General features: G+C 42.3%; 2 protein-coding genes across 2 annotated transcripts in view; both read right to left on the bottom strand.

Moving 5' to 3' along the window:
* Positions 1-25,972, bottom strand: part of Nek2 (NIMA related kinase 2) — a 712,524-nt gene that overhangs the window by 231,920 nt on the left and 454,632 nt on the right. The window lies entirely within an intron of this gene.
* Ints7 (integrator complex subunit 7) overlaps positions 1-25,972 on the bottom strand; it is a 48,907-nt gene that overhangs the window by 12,763 nt on the left and 10,172 nt on the right. Inside the window, exons 5-13 of the mRNA XM_052200755.1 lie at positions 19,795-19,841; positions 17,874-18,073; positions 17,201-17,323; positions 11,386-11,503; positions 8,228-8,362; positions 6,875-6,972; positions 5,374-5,613; positions 2,086-2,223; positions 784-990 (exon numbers count right to left, since the gene is read on the bottom strand). Coding sequence (XP_052056715.1) covers positions 784-990; positions 2,086-2,223; positions 5,374-5,613; positions 6,875-6,972; positions 8,228-8,362; positions 11,386-11,503; positions 17,201-17,323; positions 17,874-18,073; positions 19,795-19,841 — 1,306 coding nt within the window. The remainder of the gene's footprint in view (positions 1-783; positions 991-2,085; positions 2,224-5,373; positions 5,614-6,874; positions 6,973-8,227; positions 8,363-11,385; positions 11,504-17,200; positions 17,324-17,873; positions 18,074-19,794; positions 19,842-25,972) is intronic.

Genomic DNA, 25,972 nt, shown 5'->3' with positions numbered 1-25,972 from the left:
CTCTGGAAGAGCTGCCAGGACTGAGCAGTAAGATCCTGCCGGCACTTTTTACCACTGAGTGATAGTAATTTCACATTCTTCATAAACTAGAAACCCAAGTAATCTTATCAATCCAAATCAGTAACTTTAAATTTTCTATGGCATTTACTAGCCTGATAGGACCGTAACAACCTTCCCTTTCCCACAATGGTCAAGAGCAAAGTGGCAGTCAGGGCTGCCCTTGCAACGGAGAGGAGGGCTGGAGAGGCCACTGAGGGATTAGTCTGAGGGTGGGTGTGAGAGGGATGGGCCGGCGTGGGGAGGGAGGTGCTATTGGTCTCAATGTGTGCTCACTTCAAATATTTGTCAATCAATTCTAGTAGGATTTCCAATGTACCACAGCTAGTCTATGACAGTTATTCTTAGTTTCATTTCGAACACTGCTTTTGTAATGGCCCAGGCTTAACAATATTTAAAAAAAATTATAAACATATACAAATAGGCCCCAGCTCAATATATACAGTTCTTTAAGGTGTGTCACAATGCTTTAAAAATGTTTAATGCTAGCTGGGCGGTGGTGGCGCCTACCTGTAATCCCAGCACTCTGGGAGGCAGAGGCAGGCGGATTTCTGAGTTCGAGGCCAGCCTGGTCTAGAGTTTTATACTAACAAGAGTTTTATTTCCATGTATATGTATTTTCTGATATTACCTCCAGGTTTCACAGGTTGTTAAAAGAGGAGAGATGACCCAAGGCAGAGAAAAGAGCACCCTACAGCAATCACTGTGACTGGGGAGAGGACTCACTGTTAAGGAGGCGATCCCTTTGTGGTAGAATTTCAAAGACTCAGCAATGCAGGAAAGTGCTGAGCTAAAGCTGTCCTCCTGCAGCCCCGTCAGACACTGCTCTGCATGTGAGAACTCCTTCAGACTGTTCAGCCAGAAGTAGAAGTGTTCTGATGCGACCTGCGTCAGCAAACTCTGGTAAAGCTCTCGCGCCATGTCATGGTTGCCCTAACAAAGAAAGAGGCCAGGGTGAGGCTCTCCATCCAGCAAGGAAAAGACAAACCCAGAATAAGCTCAAATATCATGTCTCATATTACATAACTCCTTAAGATAGTCTAAATATTTCTTCAGAAAAAATATGCCGAGCTGCTTTTTATTTTAACACAATGCCTCAAGTTCTTTACTAAAACAGTTCCAATGAGAAAATAAGTGGAGTGAATTGTAACTCAAGTCTAGCATTTTAGTCTAAAATACAGAAGTATTAAGTACTTGTGTGTCATTTTGCAGGAGCTATTTAGGAGGTGGAAGGTTGGAGGGGGGATACCCAAGACCCTCAACATGCAGTCTGTGCTCCTCCCAGAGGAGCTGACACACAACAGCACCTGCTCCAACCGTCAGAGCTGGGCCCCTCACACGTTGGTCTCTGGACTAACTATGCTTTGTATTTCTTAAAGAAATGATCAGGTTGGAGAAAGAATGAGAAGAAAATATGTGCTGATAAATAATGACAGAAACAGCAGGTGGGAAGAGGCCCTGGTACCACAACCTATAGCAAAGTATAAGTGTTGCTCACAATGTCCAGACACAGTGTGCACTGTTACCTACTTATTACACTGACTACGGCTTATGAGGAAAGTTAAGTTAGGACGACTCCTTTGCCATTCTCAGAGACCATAAGGAATAAGCAACTCTTGAAGATAGCCCCATGGGGTCATGTTTGAATGCTTGGTCCTTAGGGAGTGGAGCTGTTTGAAGAGATTGCAGGGATCGGGAGGTGTGGCTTTGCTGCAGTAGATGTGGCACTGGGGGTGGGCTATGAGGTTTCAAAGTCATGCTAGGCTCAGTGTCTCTTTGCCTGACGCTTGTGGATCAGGATATAAAACTCTCAGCTACACCTCCCATCATGATGATAATGGACTAACCCTCTGAAACTGTAAGCCAGCCCAATTAAATGCTCTTCTTTTACAAGAGCCTCCTTGGCCATGATGTCTCTCCACAGCAATAGAACGCTGATTAAGACAACTTCTATATGTACTGTGAGTTCATTTAAGGCGTATGTTCTAAGATCCCACCAAGCACTTTCCCTTGAAAGGGAAGCCCTACCATTCTGGAAGCCTGCCTGGCAATCCGGTACACGGTCCAGCCGCTGGAGACACTCTCAAGCTGCTGCTTGATCACTGCCTTCACGTCCGCAGACAACGCTTTCTGGCTGGCGACGAAAATCACAGTAGCCAAACTTACCTAACAGACAACAAGTAAAAAAAGACATGCAATTTTATTCAAAGACAAAGATAAAAATTAAAGATCACCAAAATAGAAGAGAATTTATGGCTCATCAGGGAAACATGGCTGCTGCCAAGCCTATGACCTCCGTTCAATACCTGAGCCCTACACAGTGGAAGGAAAAGTCCTTAGACCCTCATGTGCTTATGCACACCTACACAAAATAAAATAACTAAATACATATGATACGGAACAAGGTGGACTTTCTGTTGGTATTTCATTTATCATGTTTAAGTCATTAAGCAATGCATTTCTTTTACTCAGAGCACTACGTATAAAGTAACTACAAAAAATGCTCACAATTAAGGAAAAATGAATTATGATATAGTCATCCAGTGAAATACATCAGTGAAATAAATCTGGAGATCAATATAAATTACTAGCAAGAACAGCAGACCATGAAAGCTGACTTGCAGCATAAAATTTCCACAAAGCTAAAATATGAAAGCAATGCGCAAGCTCAGGATACATACTGAGTTATCCAAGTACAGCGCACAGAGAAAAGATGGTTGTTTCCCCTGGGAGGAGGAGGAGGAAGAGGGGGGAGGAAGGGGAGGAGGAAGAGGAGGAGGAGCTGGAGTTAACATAGGGAGTGTGATGGTTAACCTTCACTGTCAATTTGACTGGATTTAAATTACCATGTGTGCTGGATAGCTGTGTTAAGCCAAAGTCATTTGAGAGGCGGGAACCTCAATTGAGAAAATGCCTCTGTAAGAGCAGGTTGTAGGCATATCTGTAGAGTATTTTCTTAATGAATGATTAATGAGGGGGGGCCCAGCCCATTGTGGTAGTGTCATCCCTGAGATGGTGGTTCTGTGTTCTATAAGAAAGCAGGCTGAGCAAGCCACAAGAGCAAGTCAGTAAGCAGCACCCCGCCATGGCCTCTGCACCAGCTCCTGCCTCCAGGTTCCTGCCCAGCTTGAGGCCCCACCCTGATTTCCTCAATGATGAACAGCAGTGTTGTGTAAGCCAAGTCAACCCTTTCCTCCGCAGCTGGCTTTCTGGTCATGACACTTCATCGCCCCAGTTAGGACATCGTGAACTCACTGTGTCTACCAGGGTGCCTTTGTTCTGCATCCCTCGTGCTGGATTAAACATGCACCACGGTGCCTGGCCTAGCACTGTTTCTTTCCGCAAAAGCAGATGCAAACATTTTACTGTATTCTTTCTTAAGATTAAAAACAAACAAACTCATGTTTTATTTTTAAAATTGCCTTTAGTTGTGCTAATAAAAAAAAGCTAGAGATTGTTAGTTCAAATGCCATTTCAATAGAAAACAAACTTGGCTAAGACACTATATAGAGAGCAGCTCTAAGTGGAGTGTCTCTATCAAACCCTCCTTTATGTCTCAGAGAAGGCTCAGAACAGGAGGCAGGAAGAATGTAAGAGCCAGAGGGATGGAGGACCGCAAGGAAACAAGGCCTTTTAGACCAACACCATCAAAGCACACATGAACTCGGGCCTGAGGGGGCACACACAGGGCGTGCACGACTCTGCACCAGGTCCTTATGCATATATCACGGCTTCTAGTTCGGCATTTTCATCAGATTCCTAAGTGTGAGAGGGAGTGGGTCTCTGATTTAGTTTGGTTTGGTCTGTTGCTATGTATGGTAACACTAAATTCTATACAGAAGGTCTAGGACTACAAGTGACTTCTTGTTTACAAGCTTTTGTTGTGCAAAACTTGTTACTTGATCTAAAACTTGGTTAAATAAAACTGGCTACGACTGATTACTGGAGGGATTAGAAGTAGGTGAGTTTGGAGTGGCTGGATTGAAGGAGAGACCAGGGGAAGAAGGAAGAGGAAAGAGAGAGAAGCTGTCATTGGGGAGATGGACCATGAGCACATGGCCAGGATAAAGAGCAAGTATCTGGGGTACACTGCTGGGGAGGTAGCCAGGTCAGCATTTAGAAGAGTAGATTAGGGGTCTGGTCCACATCCCCCCCACCCCCACCCCACCCCCGTAATTGTCAAAGCCAAATAAAATAACCATCATCTGAGTCTCATTCATCTTTATTGGTAAGCTAGTTGGGGATAAGCTAAAGTAGGTTCTATTACACTGACTGTTGTGCCTTCCTCTCTTGGGCTCCTTTTTTCTGTTCGTCTTGTCCAACTCTAAGGCGTTAGCTTTCGTTTTATCTTCTATTATACTGTTATCCCTCAGAAGCCTGTTCATTTTCAAATGAGAGACAGAAAGGGGTAGGTCCAGATTTGGTGTGGGGGGAGTGGGTGAGAAACTGGAAAGAACAGAGGGAAGGAAAAACAAACAGAATCTATTATGTGAGAAAAAAATATTTTCAAAAGGAAAAAAAAAAAACAACCTTGACTAACTTCCCTGCATCACTGATCCCTGCTGTGGTCGGGGTACGGTCACTGCCATGAATTCTCTGGTGACGGTCTGTGAGGAAGTCACTTCCTTCTGCTCTCCTACGCCCACCTGCTGCTTTCATTACTCTACAACAAGCTCAGCCTTCAACTCCTAACGCTCCAGTGCTCCACCTCCCAATGCGCCAGGGTTGTGGACATGCTCCAATCACGCCCAGCTAACAAAGTTGTTTTAAACCTAAACGTGTCATGGCTTCTAAACCAAATGAAGGAACAGGCTCAGGGTCTCTATTTGAAATGCTTGTGAACAAATGTGTTTCAGATACTGGAAATTTTAGCATAGACTTTGCTCACTCAATGCTGCTAACAAGTTTTGGGCTTCTGGGCAGCTCAGGTGCTTAAATTCTGAACTGGAGAGGTTTAACTTGTAGAAAAAGCTCCTGGTAGCCAGCTACAAAGACTCACAACTGTAATCCCAGCTAGTACTTGTGAGTTCAAGGCATACCTGCGCTACACAGTCAGACTCTGTCTCAAAAGAAAACAACAAAAGTTACTGGTACTTTCATATTTTTGAATATTTTCTGCGATACTGTGATGAAAGCTAGGGTCTTCTACATGCTGGGCAAACACTGTACATTGCACTATATCCCCAGTCCTGCAGAATTTTACATTAACCTGTTTGCTTTTCAACTAAAGTCTAACAGTAGTACTGACATTCTTAGGTATCTGCCAACAGACCAGTTCCTAGTCATTTACAGCGGGCTGAAAAAGCAGTTCCTTACCAGAAGCTCCTGTTGCTTGTCTGTAGCTGAGCGCCCAATCACCTTGTAGAGCTCCACGAGGTCACCCAGCATTCCATCCCCCAGCACCGGGAGCTGCATGGCAATGGCTGCCAGGCAGTGGCACATGAGGATCCGCGCAGCGTCCTGAGAGCTGTGCAGCTGGGTTAGCAGAGTGTCGACCACTGACCTGCTCAAATGGGGCCGGCCCTTGGCCAGCTTCACCATACAGCTGAGAGCACTCTGCAGAGAGAACAGCCTGGTTACGTCCATAGTGGAGGACTGTCAAGCCTGCACTGAGGCTCTAGCTTCAGTCCCTAGTACTGCAAAGGGGCAAGAGGGAGAGTGCACTGCTATACTTTAAAGTCAAGGATGAAATTAACGCCTTGCACAAGTTACGGGGACTCAAGGACACACTCTGTAGGCTCACCACTTTTCTCCATAAGCAACACAAGGTTCTGAACCCCACAGCAGGAAGGTGTGTGAAGTACAATATACTTAAAATATGTCCAGATCTTCAATAGGCAGATGAAAGTCATGAGGCTAACCCCAAGGAGGCAAAGCTGCTGCACTGCCCAGGACCTGCTTCTGCAGAGTGCCTGGAAACTACCCACAGTAGAACTCAGGATGGTGATGGACCCCAGAATGTTGCTAAGATCACTGCTCTGATAGCATGCATGTTCGGTTTACTGATGACTTGGTGAGCACCAGTATGGAGAGGCACTTCTAATTTTCTCTTATTTATTGCTCAACTGAAATCAAAGACCTGAAAGTTGTGGATTTTCTGTTAGGCCTAGGTTATGACCTAAGTGTTATCTTAACTAATGAAACTAAAAACAAGGAAGTCTCTCACTTTCCACAGCTAATTTTTTTTATGTTTCTCAAATTCTCCCTCCCATTCTTCTACAACAACATAAATGTCCCACTAGTTCTAATCTCAGGAAAAAATGGGCCCATCAGTCTTTCCTTCATACTATAATCACACAAGCTACCAGTGTAATAAGAGGCACATGCAATGAAAACAAGGTCGACTTGTTGAAAGCCACCTAGCTAATGTGGGCGAATGGTCGACCTTGTGTTCACTGCATGTGCCTTCCTCCTGAGGACTAGCTTTCACAGTACCACAAGGTACCAGGCAAGCTTCCAAAGGACAGAAGCAATCAAGAGTCCTACTTAGTTATCACACCTATGGACGACATGGTACAATAAACCTAGAGGTGCAGTAGTGGCACACACACCCTTTCAGTAACCAACAGCTCTTGACTTGGACATGAGACTTTCTCAACAAGAGAGAAGCCATACCTGGCACTGGAAATCTAGCCGACTACCCAGGGCTAGTGAAGTCATGTCCTCCCCTCCAACCGCCACATTTCATGCAAGGCTGCTTTTGCCTTTCAACGGTGTAACTGAGGAGCTATGGCAGAGTAGATGGCTTGCATCCTAGGGATTACTCCACAATTTAGGCTATGCAAAGAGGCAGTGTATTAAATGATGCCATTTTCACCTTTACAGTGGACTGAGCACCTGGACTGTCATCTTGACTACAAAGCACCAGAAGGGATTCCAGACCGAAGACAGCATCTTGCTCCAGTGACAAGAGATCTGGGGAAAAAAAAAAACATTAGGCTGGGTGATCAGAAGACAGACAGCACATGAAGGCACAGACAGAAAGACACATCACGTTTAATACAGGAAACAAACTTAAGTCTAAATTTCCTGAAAAGGGGAAAGAATGATCAAAACATGAATACCCTACATGAAATTTTTAAAAAATAACCTTATAAAAGCATATGCAAATTGTTTCTGAAATATAAAGGCTATCTCCAGATATCTTACTTAATGCTGCCACATTATTGAAGATATAAAATATTCATATTAAACCAACAAGGACGGACATGAAACTCTAAAGGGAAACTGAAATATCACTACCAGCACAGCTGTGCCCCATCAGACGTAAACCATGGAGTGCACTTTCAGTTGGTCAATACCTCAGAGTTTCATGAAAGTCGGTCTCTTTTGCAAAGTACTAGCCCTGAGAAGAAAGCTCTGGGTATGTCCTGCAGCTGTAGCACTGTACTGCCAAATACCTGTGGTTCCCTGAGGCTGTGAATGTCACAGGTAACTTAGGTCACTAAGACCATACAACAGTTTCTTATATCACATGCAAGAAATGCTTTTTACTCAAATAGTCAAATCAATCAAATGTCCACTTTGAGAATGTTTCCCAAATTACTGTAGGGCCTTGGCAAACAGCGTGAAGAAATACCAGAACAAGAAACACAGCTGTGCTATGGGTAGGAGGACTGAGCTCGTGGCCCCCATAAAAGCCAACATGATCACTGAGGCGGGTACTGTCCAAAGTGTACTTCCCATTCTTGAGTGGAGGCATGAACCATTTCTAGTCTTACATTTAACAGATGTCAGGAAGATAACAAAATATACCCTCCTTGTTTGTGTAAGTCAGCTCAACCTTGCAAGCACCTAGAGGTGGGTTCTGTGAAAATCCAACCATGTTCCTGCCAGCTCAACTGCCACTAAGTGAAGGCACTTGCTATGTAAGTACCTAAAAAAACCCAAGTAATTTTCCAGTCATTGTACAGCTGAATGTTATGTAGGCTGTCCCTGTCTCCAGCACCACACACACCACAGTGAAGAGAGAGAAGAAAGCAGGCAATGCCCTACAAGACATGTCAATTCCACAATCTCAGTCCTAAGGGCTCCACACAAATTCGACAGACCCAAGACTGCATCAGAACACTGCAGATGGATGCAAACGCAGACCAGTGCACACAAGCTAGCCAACCCGGAGCTGCTCAAGCTGCAGGGCAGCACACAGACCCGCCCTGAATCGACTTACCTTTTTCTTGACAAGACACAGTTATATTGGTTAGCACTCTCACTCCATGAGCTGCGATGCCCCTGTTGCTATGGTAACAGCATTCTTGGGCTAATTTGACTAAATCAGAAGATCTGGGGGAAGAGCCTACATTTCCTAAACAAGCAGAGAAGAGTAACTCAGATTATAATTCATTCATACAGTTCAAGAAAGCAATTCAGCTTGGAGGTTCAGTTTTCTCAGTTTTATGAGCAAATTTCTAATAAATTAACTGTATTTTCTACCTTGACTCCATTACTACTCCATCACCATTTCTTCTTCCTTGGTTGGGGTAATATAGGAGTGTGTCACCCATTTTTCAATGACTGCGTTTTAAAATCAATATAGGACTTTCCCCATAAAAACATTAATGGCAATTGACTGAGAAACAATATAGAAGCCAAAGTAACTGAGGCTGCATCTCAGGAGCTGACGGATTCCCAACCAAGTGGTGACGCCAATGTCATCTTCCTGTCAGATAAAACAAGGTCAAGAAAGAACACTTTGCTTGCTTCTTCCTGCCCCAAATTGCTGATGTCATACCCCAAAAGGTTCACATAAGAATCCATGAGCACACAGGTGTCAGGGACACTGCGATTCAGTGAATCAACTCTATTTTTACACAAGAAACAGTACAAAGGTGCAGTAATCCACCATCATGGCCATAGACTAGTTACAGAATAAACAGTACAAGAGCTTTCAGTAGCCCACCCCCATGGCCATAGATTCATTAACCATACAGCACTCTTCTGTAGTGATTTCCAAGTCTGTGACATCAGTCCCATGCTGTGGATATCTCAGTTTCTAGGAGAGAAGCTCCTGGTTGGTTAGTTCAGGATGGTAAGCCTGAAGCAGAAGCAGAAGCAGAGCTCAGCCTTTTTTACACCTCTCATGACTCCTGCCCAGTCCAATCGGCCTCTCATCCTGGACGACCTTAAATCTTGAGCATGAAGTCAACATGGTAGAAAATTATATCAGGCACGAGCCTAGACAGTTCCAGACAGTGTAAGCCATATAACCATATAGACATATAATTCCTGGTGAGATGTGGCAATACCAATGAGGTAAAATTCTTGTGTTTTAAGATGGATAAAATATTACAAAGTGAAACTATATAGCCAGTTTTTGTTGTTTTTTGTTTTTTGTTTTTTTGTTTTCTCTCAGAATTGTGGAAAATGAACCCCTAGGGTATAGACATTCTTTTTTTTCTTCACGTGATGTTTTATAACTTGATATTTTTTCTCCTATTAAGATTTACTATTAGAAAATTTGTTGGGGAGGGAGCAGAAAAGCCCACAGGAAATCTCACAGACCATAAATTTATTGCTGACTTTTTGAAATATTCTTTGTGTAACTTTATCTTCATTTGTTCACACTAATATAATCTGAAATTTTATACACCACCAATATATGTAGATATTGGCCGATGTCATGCTTTTAAAGCACAAAAATTTTTAAATTTTATTTTACTATTATTGTTATTATTAAGATATCATCCATTACCATCACCATCATCATCACAGGCTCTTTATCCCTGGCTGTCCTGGAACTCAGAGATCTGCCTCTCAAGTGCAGGGTTAAAGGCATAGACCATTACACCTGGGGATTTTTTAAAAATTTAATTATAATTCATGTGAAATAATTTCCTAAGACAGAATCACATGGTTCCAGAGGCAAGAAAGATAACTATCAGGAAAAAGACTAGGGATAACTGATTTACAAAGAATAAAACCCTGGGAGCACACTGGATGGACGACGCACAAGGAGCTCTGACAGTCTCTCCCATCCCAGGGGATCTCTGTTTTGTTTCCTTTTATCAAGGGTTACTTACTTTTCCATACCTAGCTGCACTTAGCCATGACTTGCTTTGGCAGTAAGATAATAAATGAAACAGAATGGCTTTTATCTGGCAGTACAAATATCCTGAGAACCACCATCGATCCCTGAGAGTCAAACAAAGGAGACAGATACCTCAAGCAGCTCAGCTAAAGCCTTCACCCTCTAGATCAGTGTTCTCAACCTTCCTGATGCTGTGACCCATTAATACAGCTCCTTATGTTGTGGTGACCCCAACCATGCTATTATTTTATTGCTACTTCATAAATGTAACTTTGTTACCGTTATGAATTGCAATGTAAGTACCTCATATCTGACCCCTAAATAGGTTGTGACCCACAGGTTAAGAACCACTGTTCTAGACTATGAAAAGGGTAACCTTTGACTATCCAGTTCTGGTCAAGGCTCTAGAGAACTACAATTATGAGAGACCTCTGGGGATATCAGAACTATCATCAGAATGCAATTCAAACTGCTGATGATGGACAAAAGCAAAGAAAACAGTCTGTTTTAAGACACAAAATGTTGCACACCTCATATAAAATAGGTAACATATAGCAAGTAGCTCACAGGATTACTAGAAAGACTGCAATACTAAATATGGAAGGAGAGGCCAAAGAACAGCTAAGATCAAAGCCCTCAAATACATCTACTAAACACACTGTGGTCTCATTACTGGTTCTAGGTCGTGGTGCACACATACCACAGTGACCAGCCGTAACAGACAACCTCCGTGGCAATGCCTTCCAGACACTGAATATCTCACAGTCACTGTTCTATCGACACAAGGCATCATCCCCCACTTTTCCTTAGTCAATTCAGTCTGTTATGGCAACCATTAGTCCAGACCACATATGGTCTCACTGCAAAGGAGACATAGAATATCAAGAGGGCAACAGAGACATCATGCTTTCTAGTTCCTATCAAGACATGCAGCAGGGAATTTACCCAATAAACTCATGCCATGTGGTCATGAAAAGAACAAATAAATGTACATTAAGTTAATTCAAATTAACTGATAGGAAAAGGAAGTAACAGAAATGCAACAAAAATTTCACTAAAAAAACAAAAAAAAGCTTTAGCCTTAAGTCTATTGGATAAGCAAGCTCGTCCTGGGAATTACAAGAGCATTTCTATCAAGGGCACATGCTTCTATCATCATAGGTACTAATTAAGATGGAATCCTCAAATAACCAGCACAGGAAAGGTTACCAAAGTGAAACATGCCCAGCTTCAAGGTTTCCAGAGGAAACCAGCTGAGACAGGAACACAGATAAAGGAACCCTCACCCATCTGCGCCTTACCTGGAACTGCACTGAAGTAATGCTTAATGGCAATGGTCCCTGACAGTGTGGAGAGGACAGACAACATCCCGAGTTTCAAGCTGTCATAAGGAGTGTGCAGTGCACACTCACAGAGGGCCTGAAATGCAGGGATAGACATAGAATACATCAAAACATATATAATAGAATATAGAAGCTATACTATCCAATTTATCTATGTTTATTAGCTTTAAAAAAAAAAAACCCAAAACTTTAAGGTATTTTTTTTCCTAAAACAAAATAGGTCACACTATCAAAGTTCTTAAAGGAGCCCATAAAGACATAACCAAATGTAAGGCGGTGTCCTAGAACAGAAAAAAGGGCACGGGTGAAAACCAAAGCAACCCAGAGAAAACACACAGTGTGGCAACCGGGACTACATTTTCCCAGTGTCGAGGCTCAAACTCGAGTTTTGTTTTTTTTTTTTTTTAAGATTTATTTTATTTATATGAGTACACTGTAGTTGTCTTCAGACACACAAGAGGGTGTCAGATCCCACTACAGATGGTTGTGAGGCACCATGTGGTTGCTGGGAATGGGAACTCAGGACCTCTGGAAGAGCAGTCAGTGCTCTTAACCACTGAGCCATCTCTCCAGCTCCCAGCATATGTTAAGTGTACTGAGTTCTGACTCCCACCCCATTCTGGCCTCTCATAACAAATGTGGTGAACTAATGTGAACTACCAATAAAGGGAGCTAGGTATGAGTGTTACATGGAAAGCTCGATTGCCTCTAGCTGTTTGGTCACTGCCTCACTGACAGCAGCAGCCAGAGGTACTAAACATGATGTAGGTCTTGTTCTTCACTGCAGTGAACTAGGAGCATGTGCTCAGAGCACAACTGTGCTCTTCATTCTGTGCTACTTCATTCTGGGTAATGTGTGCCTCTATCACAGGACAACTGTCTTGTTGAATTAAACTTATCAACAAAGAAAAAATAAAAATAAAAATAAAATTTTGGGAAATCATAAACGCAGTCAGTTCCCAATAAAACTATTAACAGGATTTGGGGAGAGATGTGTTTTAGAAACTCTAACTACAAATATTATATTAGTTTTTGGATACAGGGTTGTTCTACATAGCCCTGGCTATTCTAGATCTCACTAGGTAGACCAGGTTGGCCTCGAACTCACAGAGATCTGCCTGCTTTTGTATCCTGAGTTCTGGGATTAAACGCATGGGCCACCACACCTGGCATGGAATTATTTTCTCAATCTAGAAAAGTTCAGGCAAGAAATAGATACGATGCAAATATGTACCAGGTTTTTAAAACATGCTAATGATATTTCAAATTGGATGAATCACTTAATAAACTTTAAAAAACTGGATAAAATTAAATCTGTCTCTTTTCTTATGGCTAATAAAAAATACAACTCTAAAAAGTATTAAGACTCAGTATGATGCCAACTAACAAGACTGCATCACATTAGATCAGTGACCAGCCAGGAAGCACACATGAGGCTCCTGCTGACAAGCAAAACAAATAAAACTTAGTAGACATACTTCATAGGAACCTAATTAAATTCCAGTATTTAAAATTTTCCACTGGGCAGTGGTGGCTCATGCCTTTAATCTCAGTACTTGGGAGGCAGAGGCAAGCGTATTTCTGCATTCAAGGCCAGCCTGGTCTACAGAGTTTCAGGACAGCCCAGGGCTCCACAGAGAAACCCTGTCTCAAAAACAACAACAACAACAACAACCAACCAAACAAACAAAACAAAAAACCCCAACAACAAATCTCCCATACTTTTCAAATTAAAGGTATTAAATACATATTACTGGACCCACCCAATCCCTCTTTTAGAAACCCAGGTTCACAAAGTGATTGTGATAAACTATTACAAGTACTGGAAATAATTCTTACTCCTTGCAGCAAGACTGGAACACAAGGGAACACTGTAAGGTCAGGAAGAATGCATCGCTGTCTGCTAATAAGAATGTCCTCCAAAGTGAACTGTTATGTGACCAACGCTTGAGAGTACACATACAACATTCTCCTTTTTACAGGGAAGGACAGGCACACATGCCTTCCATGTGGATGGAGACATTTTCACACTTATAGTAGTCGTCACTTGTGCACAGCAAACCCAGGGGAGCACAAAGAGACGTGTGCTTCCCTCACTGTCAAGCTTGAACTCAGAAATTATCCTCACGGATTAATCAAAAGAAAAACTCGCACACGGTGGGGGTGGGGAGTCTGTCCCAGCCAGAGGGATGAGAGGTGTGTCCTAAGGCTGAGCCATACCACAACTAGAAACAGCTTTTTCCAGAAAGTAACACAGTCTTGGGGTTCACAGTGTTATCACATATCCTGCAACAATAGTCTATATAACAAAATCATCAGGCTTGCAAGGCAGCTGCGTTTATGCACAGAGCCATCTTTTCAGCCCCATATAACTCAATTAGAGGGGCAGAAATCAAGTTGGATATTATCAGCAGTTGGAGAAGGACTGGTTATAGACACTGAGGAAGTTTTAGGGTGAAGAAAATGTCCTGTATTTCAGTTTGTGGCAGTGCTTAGAGAAACAAGTGTATAAAAAGCCATCCAACTGAACCCAGAAAGCTTTTATAAATAAGTAATACAATAAGTCTTTTAAAAATGTATCCCAAGTTAATGACAATGAGAACATCATACATCATAATTTATGGGATACAGCCAATCTGTGAAATAGGAAATTAATAGCTTTTAAGTGTTTTCATTATTAAGCAAGAAAGAAAATACTTGAAAAGCAAAAAGAAAAACAAAAAAGCAAAAACAAACAAACACCCAAGTTCTAGTAAGCTAGTGCAAACTGCAAGAGGGGGAAGGGAGGGGGGGGTGGCCACAGTGCAGAATCCACCCTCAGCACTGTCAAACCAACCAGAAAGAAAGCAGGCATCAGAGGGCACACAGAGACTCACAATATTAAGAATACAGCAAATGTAAAAGTTTAGAAACTGAAACATTATGAGCCTGAAGAACATTGACTCTCAGGTCCAGAGCATCCAGCCAGCTCACAAGGAGGCAGAAAATGTCACTGTGGTGACCACATTTCCAGAGAAAGTCTCAGACTCAGTATAGCACACTAGCTGTGCCCTCAGGAAACAGGAAACCTCTGTGACTGTTTCGAAGTGCTACAGACTAGGAAGAGAAAAAGCACCCAGTTTATTTATTATGACGTCGTAGCTCCAATTCTAAAAATCTACTAAAGTCCAGGAAAAGGAAAGATCCAAAGTTACCTTAGCCACCACATAGCCTTTCAGACAACCTTAAAAACACATTTGCCAGGGCTGGAGAGATGGCTCAGTGGTTAAGAGCACTGACTGCTCTCCCGAAGGTCCTGAGTTCAAATCCCAGCAACCACGTGGTGGTTCACAACCATCTGTAATGAGATCCGGTGGCCTCTTCTGGAGTGTCTGAAGACAGCTACAGTGTACTTACATATAATAATAAAGAAATCTTTAAAAAAAAAAAAAACCACATTTGCCAGACATCACACACTGCTGCTCTCAAATCTGTCAACTCCTGGCAGCCCTCTGCCTCTGAGTGCACCCTGAGTGCTTCTGCAAACCTCCTCTCTCATTCTCATCCACAGTCACTATTTTTTCCTAACTAAAATAGACAAACAGAGCCTGGGAGATGCTCAATGGTTAAAGACACTCGCCATCAATCCTGATATGTGGAGTTCAATCCCTGGCAGCCTCATGATGGAGAGAACCAACTCCCATAAGTCACTTACTATCCTCTGACCTCCATGTGCACACGCAACCCCATCCACCCAAAAAGCCATATAAACGTGAAAACAACTGAGTAAAATCACAGGTGTTTTTTTCGGTTGGTACCACTTGCCAACCCACCACCTATGTCAGGCCATTACCCTATCCTCTTCCCACTCCCGTGTGAAGCAGACAGAACCAACTACTTGTACAGGAAAGCCCTTCCAGTGTCATCTACCCCAGAATTCTATCCTTGGAATCTGCCTTCTTTCCCAGGCTCCTGACAGCAGGCAGCGGAACCATCCCACACTGGTAAAGACAAAACTGCCTCTATCCTTTGGTGCAAGGCAGCTGACTCTGCCCTCTCCCTCTCAGCCAACAGGCCAGAAGCGACAGTGTCTCACAGCTGACTGTAATCCATTAATTATTTATTGTAAGAACTTTCACATAAAAAAATGTAGTCTGACCCAAGGTCCATGCATTTCAATGGTTATTCATATTCAATGGCTGAGGAGCTTCACATACTTTCATGCATTTATCACCAACTGATCCAGGACAAAGAGAAGGCTGGGAAGATTAGCTTCATAACCTCTTACCACTCACGTGGTGGCTCAGGCCCTTCAGCTGGTGTCCCTCTCACTTTACCATTCTGTCATGTTCTCTCCCTAGCACTCATCCAGGCCTAAGGCTTTACACACCTGTACACACTGGTGACTCAGATTTGTAACGTCAGTCCTTCTGGTCTCTAGACATAGATGTCCTTAATTTCTCCAAGTGGATGCCCTTTCTCCCAAACAGTGTTTTCTGGATACAGCCCAGCCTGGTTGCAAGCTGTGTAGCTAATCCACCCGCCTCTTACCTGGAATTGTAGGCATACACCATATCTGGGCATTCTCCTTGAGTTTTTTTTTTAATGTTTGATAATTTCAAAAATATACACAATACATTATGAACACATATGCAACTGTTACTCTCTCATATACACAACACAGTATGAACACACTCACCCATTAATCTCTTGTATACACAATATGAACATGCTCAGTTGTTACCCTCCTGTGTGCACAATAGAGTATGAACATACACACCTGTGACACACACTCTATACATAGTACAGTATGAACATACTTGCCCCTTACCCTCTCATGTACACAGTACCGTGTGAACACGCTCACCTGTCCCTCTCATGCGCCCACCCATCCCTCTGACCTCTTCTCTAACCTGTCCCCTTCCCGCTTTCACATCCTATTATTTGTGCAGCTCTTGTGCAAGGAACCAAGGCTGTTGCGTTCACGGTCACACTGGCCACGTTAGATCCAGAATAGACCAAACTCCTCTTCTTCCCTTCAGGAAACGAGACTCCATGAATTCTAATGGCAACTCCTCTTATGAATTCTAATGGCAAAAAATTTCAGACCAGTGGTTCTCAACCTTCCTAACACTGTGACCCTTTTAATACATTTCCTTATGTTAATGGTGACCTCTAACCATACAATTATTTTCATGATCTTCATAACTAATTTTGCTAATGTTATGAATCGTACTGTAGAAATCTCTATTTTCCAGTGGTCTTAGGCAACCCCTATGAAAAGGAGTCATGACCCACAGGTTGAGAACTACTGTGGTTTAGAGCTAACTACTGTTTTACAGCTGTCTTAATTTTTCTTTTTTAAAAAACATGTATCATGGGCTGGGGGGGAGGTAGGGCTACAGTGGTGGAGCAGCGGCTGCTCCAGTGGTGGAGCAGCGGCTGAGAGTAACCTGCAGAGGACCTGTGTTTGGTTCTGTACACTGGGTAGTTCACAACTTCCTCTAAGTCCAGCTCCAGAAGGGTCTGGTGCCTCCTGGCCTTGAATGCCACCTGCTCTCGTGGGAACACATTCACAAGTCAAATAAGAAAGACAACTGTCTGAGGACCTTGGAAGAACTAAACTATACATGGCAAGACAAAGCTTTACAGGGATGTCACTCTGGTTTGAGTCCATCTCTGGGGTTTCAGTTGCCTCACTGTGAAGTATTAAAGGCAGAAATGTCATCTGACCCATGCCATCCTGGCTTATGTAATGTAGCATTTCTTTTCTTAAGTAATATGTAATGTGTACCTGAATATTCTCCTTACTCCATGTGTGTGGTGTCTTACTAGCAAGCAGTTTCAGATCCTGAACAGCAAGTCTCTTCACAGCTTTCCTTGGATCATTCTTCAAATACTGCAGCAGAAGCTGAATCTACAGAGACAGGAAAATCATTCTGTGAATGGTATTGTACCTGAAACTGTCAATAGAGGCCAATGCTACACTACTTAGAGCAACTTTTAGATTACAGAACGGACTCCCCTCAGCTCAGAGCTCTCATTAACAGTTACAGACTCAGGCTTGGACCTCTTTCTCCTTATACATAGATGGTACCATGGAATTGTCAGGCTCCAGCAGAGGGCCTGGCAGGTAAGATACTCCATCCTTTCTTTTCTACCAACAACATATCCCTCTACATATTTCCTAATGCCTTTGTCCTCCAGGGCTCACAAGTATGAGTATGAGTGTGTGTGTGTGTGTGTGTGTGTGTGTGTGTGTGTGTGTGTGAGAGAGAGAGAGAGAGAGAGAGAGAGAGAGAGAGAGAGAGAGAGTGTGTGTGTGTATAAAAGAGAAAGCAAACTAACCCTGACCCTTATCAAAGAAACCTTAACATTATTAAGACTTGGGGTTGTTCCTTATTTTTTATCATAAACTAGGTGTGTACATTTATACAGAATAAGCAGTTAAAGAAAATGGAAATTACCTGCTTGGGTGTGTCAACCAAAGAGGAGGCTGCAAGCAGAGTGAAAGTGTGCAGAGACACGATGACCATTCTGGTGGAGGGATAGGATGTGACCAGCTGCTGCAGGAGCTGACGGGCGCTGGAGGCCAAGATAGCATCGTGGTGCATGTGCTGCAGGATGGGGATCAGCTTCAGCTTCAGGTCCACTGGGGTAGCTAACCCTGAACGAGCAAGTGTGTCAGTTCTTAATGATAGCTCACATTGTTTTTAATTTAAAAACAAGAAAGATAATTTAATTAGCAAAGTTTCACTCACAAACAATTTGTATTATATACCATAATACTTCTAACATTAAAGATAATTATACCAGAACTAACCAACAAATTCAGTAGATTTATCAGAAAGTATGGTAATAGAAACTGCTTTGGTCTCTCTTATGTATCTCTGGCTGGCCTAGAACTTGCTATAGACCAGGCTGGTCTTGAAATTATAGAGTTCTTCCTAGCCTCTGCCTCCCAAGCACCGGGATCAAAGACATATACCACAATGTCTAGCACACTGCTTTTAAAAGGCACAGTAGGGGCCAGCAAGATGGTTTTGCTGCTTACTTTCAGAGGGCTATAAAAGCTACCAGGGGCTTGGGATACATTAGCCCATAGCATGTGTTACCTTTCCTTTTATAAATAGTTCTGTTATAAAATGCCCCTTGAATTATCTTAACAAAAGATGTTATCTTATGTAACACAGCAGGCATTTAATAACTACCTGCGCAGGGGGCTGGAAAGATGGCTCAGCTGTTATGAACACCGGTTGCTCTTCTAGATGACCTGGGCTTGCTGCCCACTATCCACATCATGGCTCACAACCTTCTCTACTTCTAGCTCCACGGAATCTCATGCCCTCTCTGACATTCCTGGGCATCAGGCATACATATGGTACATAGACATACATGCAGACAAAACACGCTTATGTACAAAATAAAATTAAAAACTACCACCACCAACAAAAACCATTAACACAAAAACCTGCTCTGTGAATGAGTGATGTTCTTCATAATGTCACAAAGCTAGCCTCACAGGAGCACCATATTTGGTAGAAGAAAAAAAAAAAAAAAGAAAGAAAGAAAAACAACGTAATAAAAAAGAGCAGGCTAAAATTGCCTTTGTCTCTTGTTCTCTGAGTGAGCAAATTCTCTTTACGTTTTACATTACATAGAAAATATCCTAAAGAAATCCACTCTAGAGAGGCAAGACGGCACAGGGCTTAAAAGCTGTGGTCTCAAGACCAACTGGCTGGAGCCTACTACCTCACTCTACTCATTTGTGTGGAAAGATCTAGCACATCATCAAGCTGCACAGCAAGCAAGGCCACTCTCAGAGGGCAAGGGAGCCGTGCTCCTGAGAGCTGCACACGACTAGAGCCAGAGCTGCCTTTGACAGACACCACGAAGATGACATGGGGTCGGGACGCACGATTAGGGCCTAATCTTAGCCGCAGGGGGAAAGTCCTGGACGGATATTATCAGATAGACCTGCAAAGCTCATCCTGGTATTTCTCCCCTCTCTGCAGGCCACGTCCTTTCCTTCCTTCATGTCACCTCATTAGGGCTGTGTCATCAACTCAGGTAAAGCACAAGTCCTCCTGCCCTCCATCACATCACCCATTCTTGGGACTCTCCCCACCAGTCTCTCTGCAGCACTTGATACATCCTGTCTGTATTTGTCCACAGCTCACCTAGACAAGAACTTAGGTTACATGACAGTAAGGATTGCTTGCTTCATTTCTAGACCCTAAGCACCTCAGGCATTTTTGGCATACAGAAGATACTTAGTATTATTTTAAGTAACAACTAGCACACAGTATATACCTAATAATCCGGAGCAAACATTATTAACAAGACTCCTAGTAAGCCTCCTCACATTATCAAATAAAATGTACATACCTTGAATCATCTCACTGATTTTGTTACAGATCCCCACAGCAAAATCCCTTTGGAAAGAAAAAATTAAAACAATTAGCAAAAACATTGAAAACCAAAGAACTGAATGTGATTAAGGTAGGTTTGAGTTGTTTGTTTGTTTAGTTGGTTGGTTTTTGTTTTGTTTGGTTTGGTTTGGTTTTAGTTCTTATGTATTTTGAGACAGGGTTTCTTTGTATAGCCTCCATTGTCCTGGTCTATAGACCAGCCTGGCTTCAAACTCAGAGATCCACCTGCCTCTGCTTCCCAAGTGATGGAATTAAAGGCATGTGCCAGCACTACCAGGCTGTGATTAAGTATTACAAGTGAAAAAGAACACAATTATAGCAGCATCAATACTCCAAATTACAACCAAGACCTTGCAGCTCTGGCAGCTCTTCCAGCCTGGCCCTGAGGGAAGATGCTGACCAGTGCGCGTGCTCCAGCCTGAGGCTGAGCAAGAACCAAACCTACCCTGTATGCCGAGAGTGCACCCTAACACAGCTCTGACTATATGGATAACACACCCTAACATAGCTCTGACTATATGAACAACACACCCTAACACAGCTCTGACTATATGAAAAAGACAGGCCCTAGCACAGGAGTATTTGAGATGCAAAGCAAACACAGACTGACTCTACATATCCCAAGCTGCCTAAAAGAAGATGTTCCAAGACACAGATATCAGATTCTAAGAGAAACGTCACCCAATACCAAAAAACAAAAACAAAATACAAAACAAAAAAACAAACCTAGTAACACGAGCATTTGGAATAAAATGTTACATGTCTTGGCTTACACAGCCAAACTATGTAACGTGCAGAACATAAAGTACAATTTGCAGTTCATTACAAGTCTAAATAAAGTATTCCCTGCTGCTAAGATATATTCTGCTGATTTCAAGTCAATGAGAGTTCTCTACACACCAGACAATGAAGACTTCACATCTTGACAGCTAAAGCAATGTGCTTTCTTCTGTCTTCCAGATTTTCTTTGATATTTGTAGTGCTGGGAATTAAATCTAGGACTCTGCACACACTGACCAAACCTCATACTACTAAGCTATATCTTGGTCCTAGAAATGTCCTAGGCAACTAGTATGACATATAAATATGTTTATGACGGACCCAGTGTGCTGAGTTCCTCTAGTATACTTGCATTATCTTAGACCACCTATCCTAATCTGCATAGCCTCCCTATCAGCTCTGCAAGGAAGCACAGTGAGCTCAACAGCTCCTCAGAATTACAATACTTTAGCTGTCTGTCAGCAAGGGCCCTAGGTACTGCCTAGTCCCACCAGGGAGAACTTCTCACAGCATGAGCATACCTTGCCTTGCTTTGCAGTAAAACTGAAATTTTTTTCTCAAACTTTTGTTTGTGCAATACCTTCTTGTAAAAAGAATTAAGAAAATGCATTTTGTTATACTTAAGAGAAAAGCACTGGTTTGGAAGAGAAAGACTTGTTTCCTCAGCCTGTGGTTATGTAAGATGATGAAATGCTGAAAAGATGGAATTCCTGACTTAAGTCTAAAGAATTACAAAACTCCAAGTAGGAAAAACAAAGAATGTGACCACACAATGTCTTGGCTGTACAGACGCTAATTTGTTTCCCTTGTAAAGACACTAACTTCCCGTGTTACTCAACAAAACTCTTTCACAAAGAACTAAGGTGCCAATGACATTTCAACTACTATTTTGAGACTATTAACCTGAATTCAAATGGTAGGAGTGAGTGTTTTAGCAACAGACAGCCGTGCTCCTAAGAACAGCAGCTCAGTGGTTGAAAACACTGGCGCCTACTACAGAAGAACCATGTTTGGTTCCCAGAGCCCACCCAGCAGCTTACACCAACCACCTGTATCTCCCATTCCAGGGGAGCCAATGATCTCTTAGCCTCTGTAGTCTCCAAACACATATGTGCACATAGATTCAAGCAAGGGTTAATTGGCATGGTGCCCCAGTTAAGCAAGTACACATTTGAACTGAGAGGCTAAGAGGCTCGTGGTGCCTGCGCCTACTGCAGTTAGTGAAGAAATCAAGCACTGTCTACAGTGGGGTGAAGTGTTTCCAACCTTCCAGAACCAGTATCACCTAATTACAGAATGTTTTCTTTTACATGAACTCTTGACAACAAACACATTTTGTATTAAGTAACATTTGCTTCAATCTCATGGTTTACCCAGGTACAATGACATCATCCCCCCATCCATCCATCACGTTTGTGAAAGGACATGGTAACAATCTGGATGAGGTAGCAAGAATCAAGGCAGTGCCAGCAACTGTCCCACATCATGTGTTCGTCATTACTGTAAACTCATATTAGAGAGAACACAAGCTATTTGTATATAATGTTCTTAGTAAAACTGAAATCACTCAATGTATTAATTTAAAAAACACACAGTGGTATACTTCAGACAAAGTACCAGTCCAAATGTTTGGTTGAGACATAAATGGCATGTTTTCCTGGGACACAGCTATTTAGACTTCCTACCTGCCAAAGAGTTTTCATGGAAGATGAGTTAAAGTCAACTGATGACATGAGGCAAATTACTGAGACTCTTTTATGACAATTACAGTACTTTAGCTGTCAGCAAAAATTACAATTACAGAAAGCATACTTTTTACCATGAGCATGAGAGTTTAACACTTAAAGTCTTTCTGACTAAACTGGTGTGGTACTCACATGCAGGCCTTATATGGTGGAACATTTACAAGATCTGAGTAATACAAGTGAGCCAGTGCTTCCGAACACACCAACTCACAATGTATTAAAGCATTCATGATCCTAAGACAGCTTCATAAACCTCTCCTCTTTCCAGCACTAATTGTGGGAGATTGGATTTTCTTCACACACTTTAGTCAAAATTATGTTAGTGAGGAAATAGATGAATGAGAATTTAGCTAGGTCTTAATGATCATTGAAAAAAATGTTTAAGGCCATTTTTCTCACAAAATTATTTGTTTTTGGAAAATAAACACTTTTATAAAGACATTTTACAGTAAAATATTTTGAATGTTATTTTTAAAATGAATACACATTTTAAAAATTAGCTCCTAAATTTCTAATAAGGAAATTTATCTACCAACATATTTTTTTATTTAAGAGTGTAAAGGCAGGTCAGATGTAGCAGCATGCACCTGCATTCCCAGTAATTGGGAGCTAAGGCAGGAGGATCTCAAGTTTGAGGCCAGCCTGAGCTACAGAGAGAGATGCTGTCTCAGAGTCCCACTCTCTCAACAAAAGAAAAAGTATCAAGGAGCGGCTTCTTCAGCACTCAGCTTTGGCCACTAGCCATGGCTTTGGAGAGGCCTTGCCCAACAGACCTGCTCAAGCAGCCTGCTGTGGCCACTTCAACAGCACCAGTTAATGTTATTTGTGCTAACAGAGCTTTGACTTTGTTATCTGGACATAGTGGATTGTCGGAACATGGTCCAAGAATGGAGTCCTGTGAGAATTCTGAGTGCTTATAGGAACTCTCCAAGAAAATAAGACAAGTGTCTTGTGATGTGTTTTCCTGTTGCTCCTGGGTGTAGTTGAGTTTGAGTTATTCACTATGGCTTGTTGATGTTATGCAATTACATGTTTAACTGTCCTTTATATGCCTCTGTGGAAAAATATGCTTTTGCCATGTATGGCTTGACCTCATAAGAACTTTCCTCAGGTGACCTTTCTTTTCTTTTCTTCTTTTTTTTTTTTTTTTGGTTTTTCGAGACAGGGTTTCTCTGTGTGGTCCTGACTGTCCTGAACTCAGAAATCCACCTGCCTCTGCCTCCCAAGTGCTGGGATTACAGGCATGTGCCACCACGCCCGGTTCTCAGGTGACCTTTCTTAACCCTCAGGGTATAAACTGGGTGGCGTCTGCATAAAGCTGGCTAGTGCTGGAGACTCTAGTCCTCATCAGCTCCATTCTCTCAGGACCCACTGCCTCAAGGGCAATGACAATGGATACACAGCAACTACCTCAAAACCTTGTATAACAATTCCTAAGTTTAAAAATCTAGTTTAAGCTCTTTGGGCCTAAAAATGCAGAGCAGGAGTCTTCTGGGTTTTTTTCTTTTAATTTTTGGCCTATTAATAACTTCTTGGTGTCACTACTGAAACTGCTGAGACTAAAGAAAGTCATCTGATGTTCTAGTTGTACAACCCCAGCCCCCATCTCTGTGTCATACAAAGCCAGACAATCCAGAGCAAACATTCCTGCATTACAGCCACGTGTTGGTGCCACTGGACAGCTGCCCCTTTCTAAGGAAGCAGGGCTCTTTTAAGTTAGTGGCTGGAAGAGGACACCAGTCTATGTTCACCTCACCCTGAGATGCAGCTACAGCAGCACAGGGGCAGAATAGATTAAATACGTTCTTTCTCCTTTTCCTTGTTTTTTTCTTTTTCTTTTTGGAGATAGGGTCTCACTATGTAGCAGTAGCTGGCCTTCAACTCTCAGAGATCCACCTGTCTGTCTCCTGAGTGCTGGGATTAAACAGATATATCAGTATGCCTGACTAAATAAAATCTTGAATTGCATTTGACCAGTTACTTCGATTTAAGCAAGATGTAGAACTGAAAGAAATAACAGAAACCCACAAATGTTGGTGGAGACACATGATCTCAAGCCAAGGAAAGATAAAAACTGATATAAAAATTATGTATATACTTTGTGCTTTGTGCTTTCCTATTAGACAAATCTGGTACTATATAATGCAAACACAAGCATATATTACTGAAAAATGTTGTATAGCCTCTGAACTGAAACAGTCTGTTCCTTAGACTATGTAAGACTCAGAAAGTGGACTGGAGAGATGGCTCAGCAGTTAAGAGCACCAACTGCTCTTCCAGAGGTCCTGAGTCCAGTTCCTAGCAACCACAACCATCTGTAATGAAATCCAATGCCCTCTTCTGGAGTGTCTGAAGACAGCGACACTGTACTTTGTACTGACGTAAAATAAATAAATCTTTGGGAAAAAAAGACTCGTAAAGTAAACCAAACTTACAAAACTCAGGAGGTACACAACTGACAGGAAGTTCCTGAAACTCACAAGTTAGCTCTTTACATCACAGTTATATCAACAGAACCTGTGGGATCTCCTACTGGCTCAACAACAAAACAACAGCAACAAAAGCTGGGAATGGGAATGGGGATGGTTCAGTAGCCAAGTGTTTGCTGCTCTTCCAAAAGCACTGAGGACTGGTCCCAGCACCCACATAGAACAGCTCATTACAACCTGAACTCCCAATGCAAGGGAGGTCGACCCTTCTTTTGGCCTCTGCAAACACACACACACACACACACACACACACAAAATATTTTCCATTACTGCCACACTTACAATTTTGAGCATTAAAGTTTAAAACTGCATGTTTATTACTCTCAATTTTTCTAATGCGTAATCATAGAATTTTGAAGGTATGAATATATGAAGAGAACATACATATAATTAAGGTTGGAATAAAATTGGGGATTTCAAATTTTATCAAACTTTGCACAGGTGCTTAAGCAAATTATTAAGTATTCATTATTCTAATTATAAAATTAAAACTCTCCTAGCAAGTCATATGCTCAGTCCTATATGGGACATTTATATCAAACCCCACAAGGCTTGTGGGAGGAGGAAGAGACAAGAGGAATGTAAAAATGAAAGAGGGAGAGGACAGAAAGTGGTGTGGAGTGCTGTGTGGACATGGTGGGCGCACCTTGTTCCTGAGCTCAGGCAGCCAAGGACACCTGCACAGACCTACACACGTCGCGCCCTCAGTATTCTACCGTGGACAGGAGAGGGGATCACCCGCGAGTCACTCACCCCTAGCTGAGGAGTTCATGGAGGCTGCTCTTCAGGAACACTAGTCAAGTTACTAAAAGAGGGAGTACAAGTGGGACAGAGACTTACTGAGGGCCTGGGGGAAATGGGAAGACTTGAGTTCTGTATGATCAGATACACTGTATACATTTCTGAAGCTGTCAAGAATAATTTTTTTTTTAAGTATAGACAGTTGAGAGAAACCTTTGGTCTATATCAGGAGTTGCCAATTCCATAAAAGCAAATAGTTACCATGTAGATAACAGTCCAATCAGTACCCTGAATGTTTCAGCGTACCTTGTCCATCCTTAGTTAAGTTCTCAGAAATGAATCTCACTGGTCAAAGGGAAACACATGTTTATGGCCATCC

Source organism: Apodemus sylvaticus, chromosome 12, assembly GCF_947179515.1.
Source record: "Apodemus sylvaticus chromosome 12, mApoSyl1.1, whole genome shotgun sequence".
In the NCBI taxonomy this organism is placed as follows: Eukaryota; Metazoa; Chordata; class Mammalia; order Rodentia; family Muridae; genus Apodemus; species Apodemus sylvaticus.
This window is presented reverse-complemented; position numbering and strand designations above follow the sequence as displayed.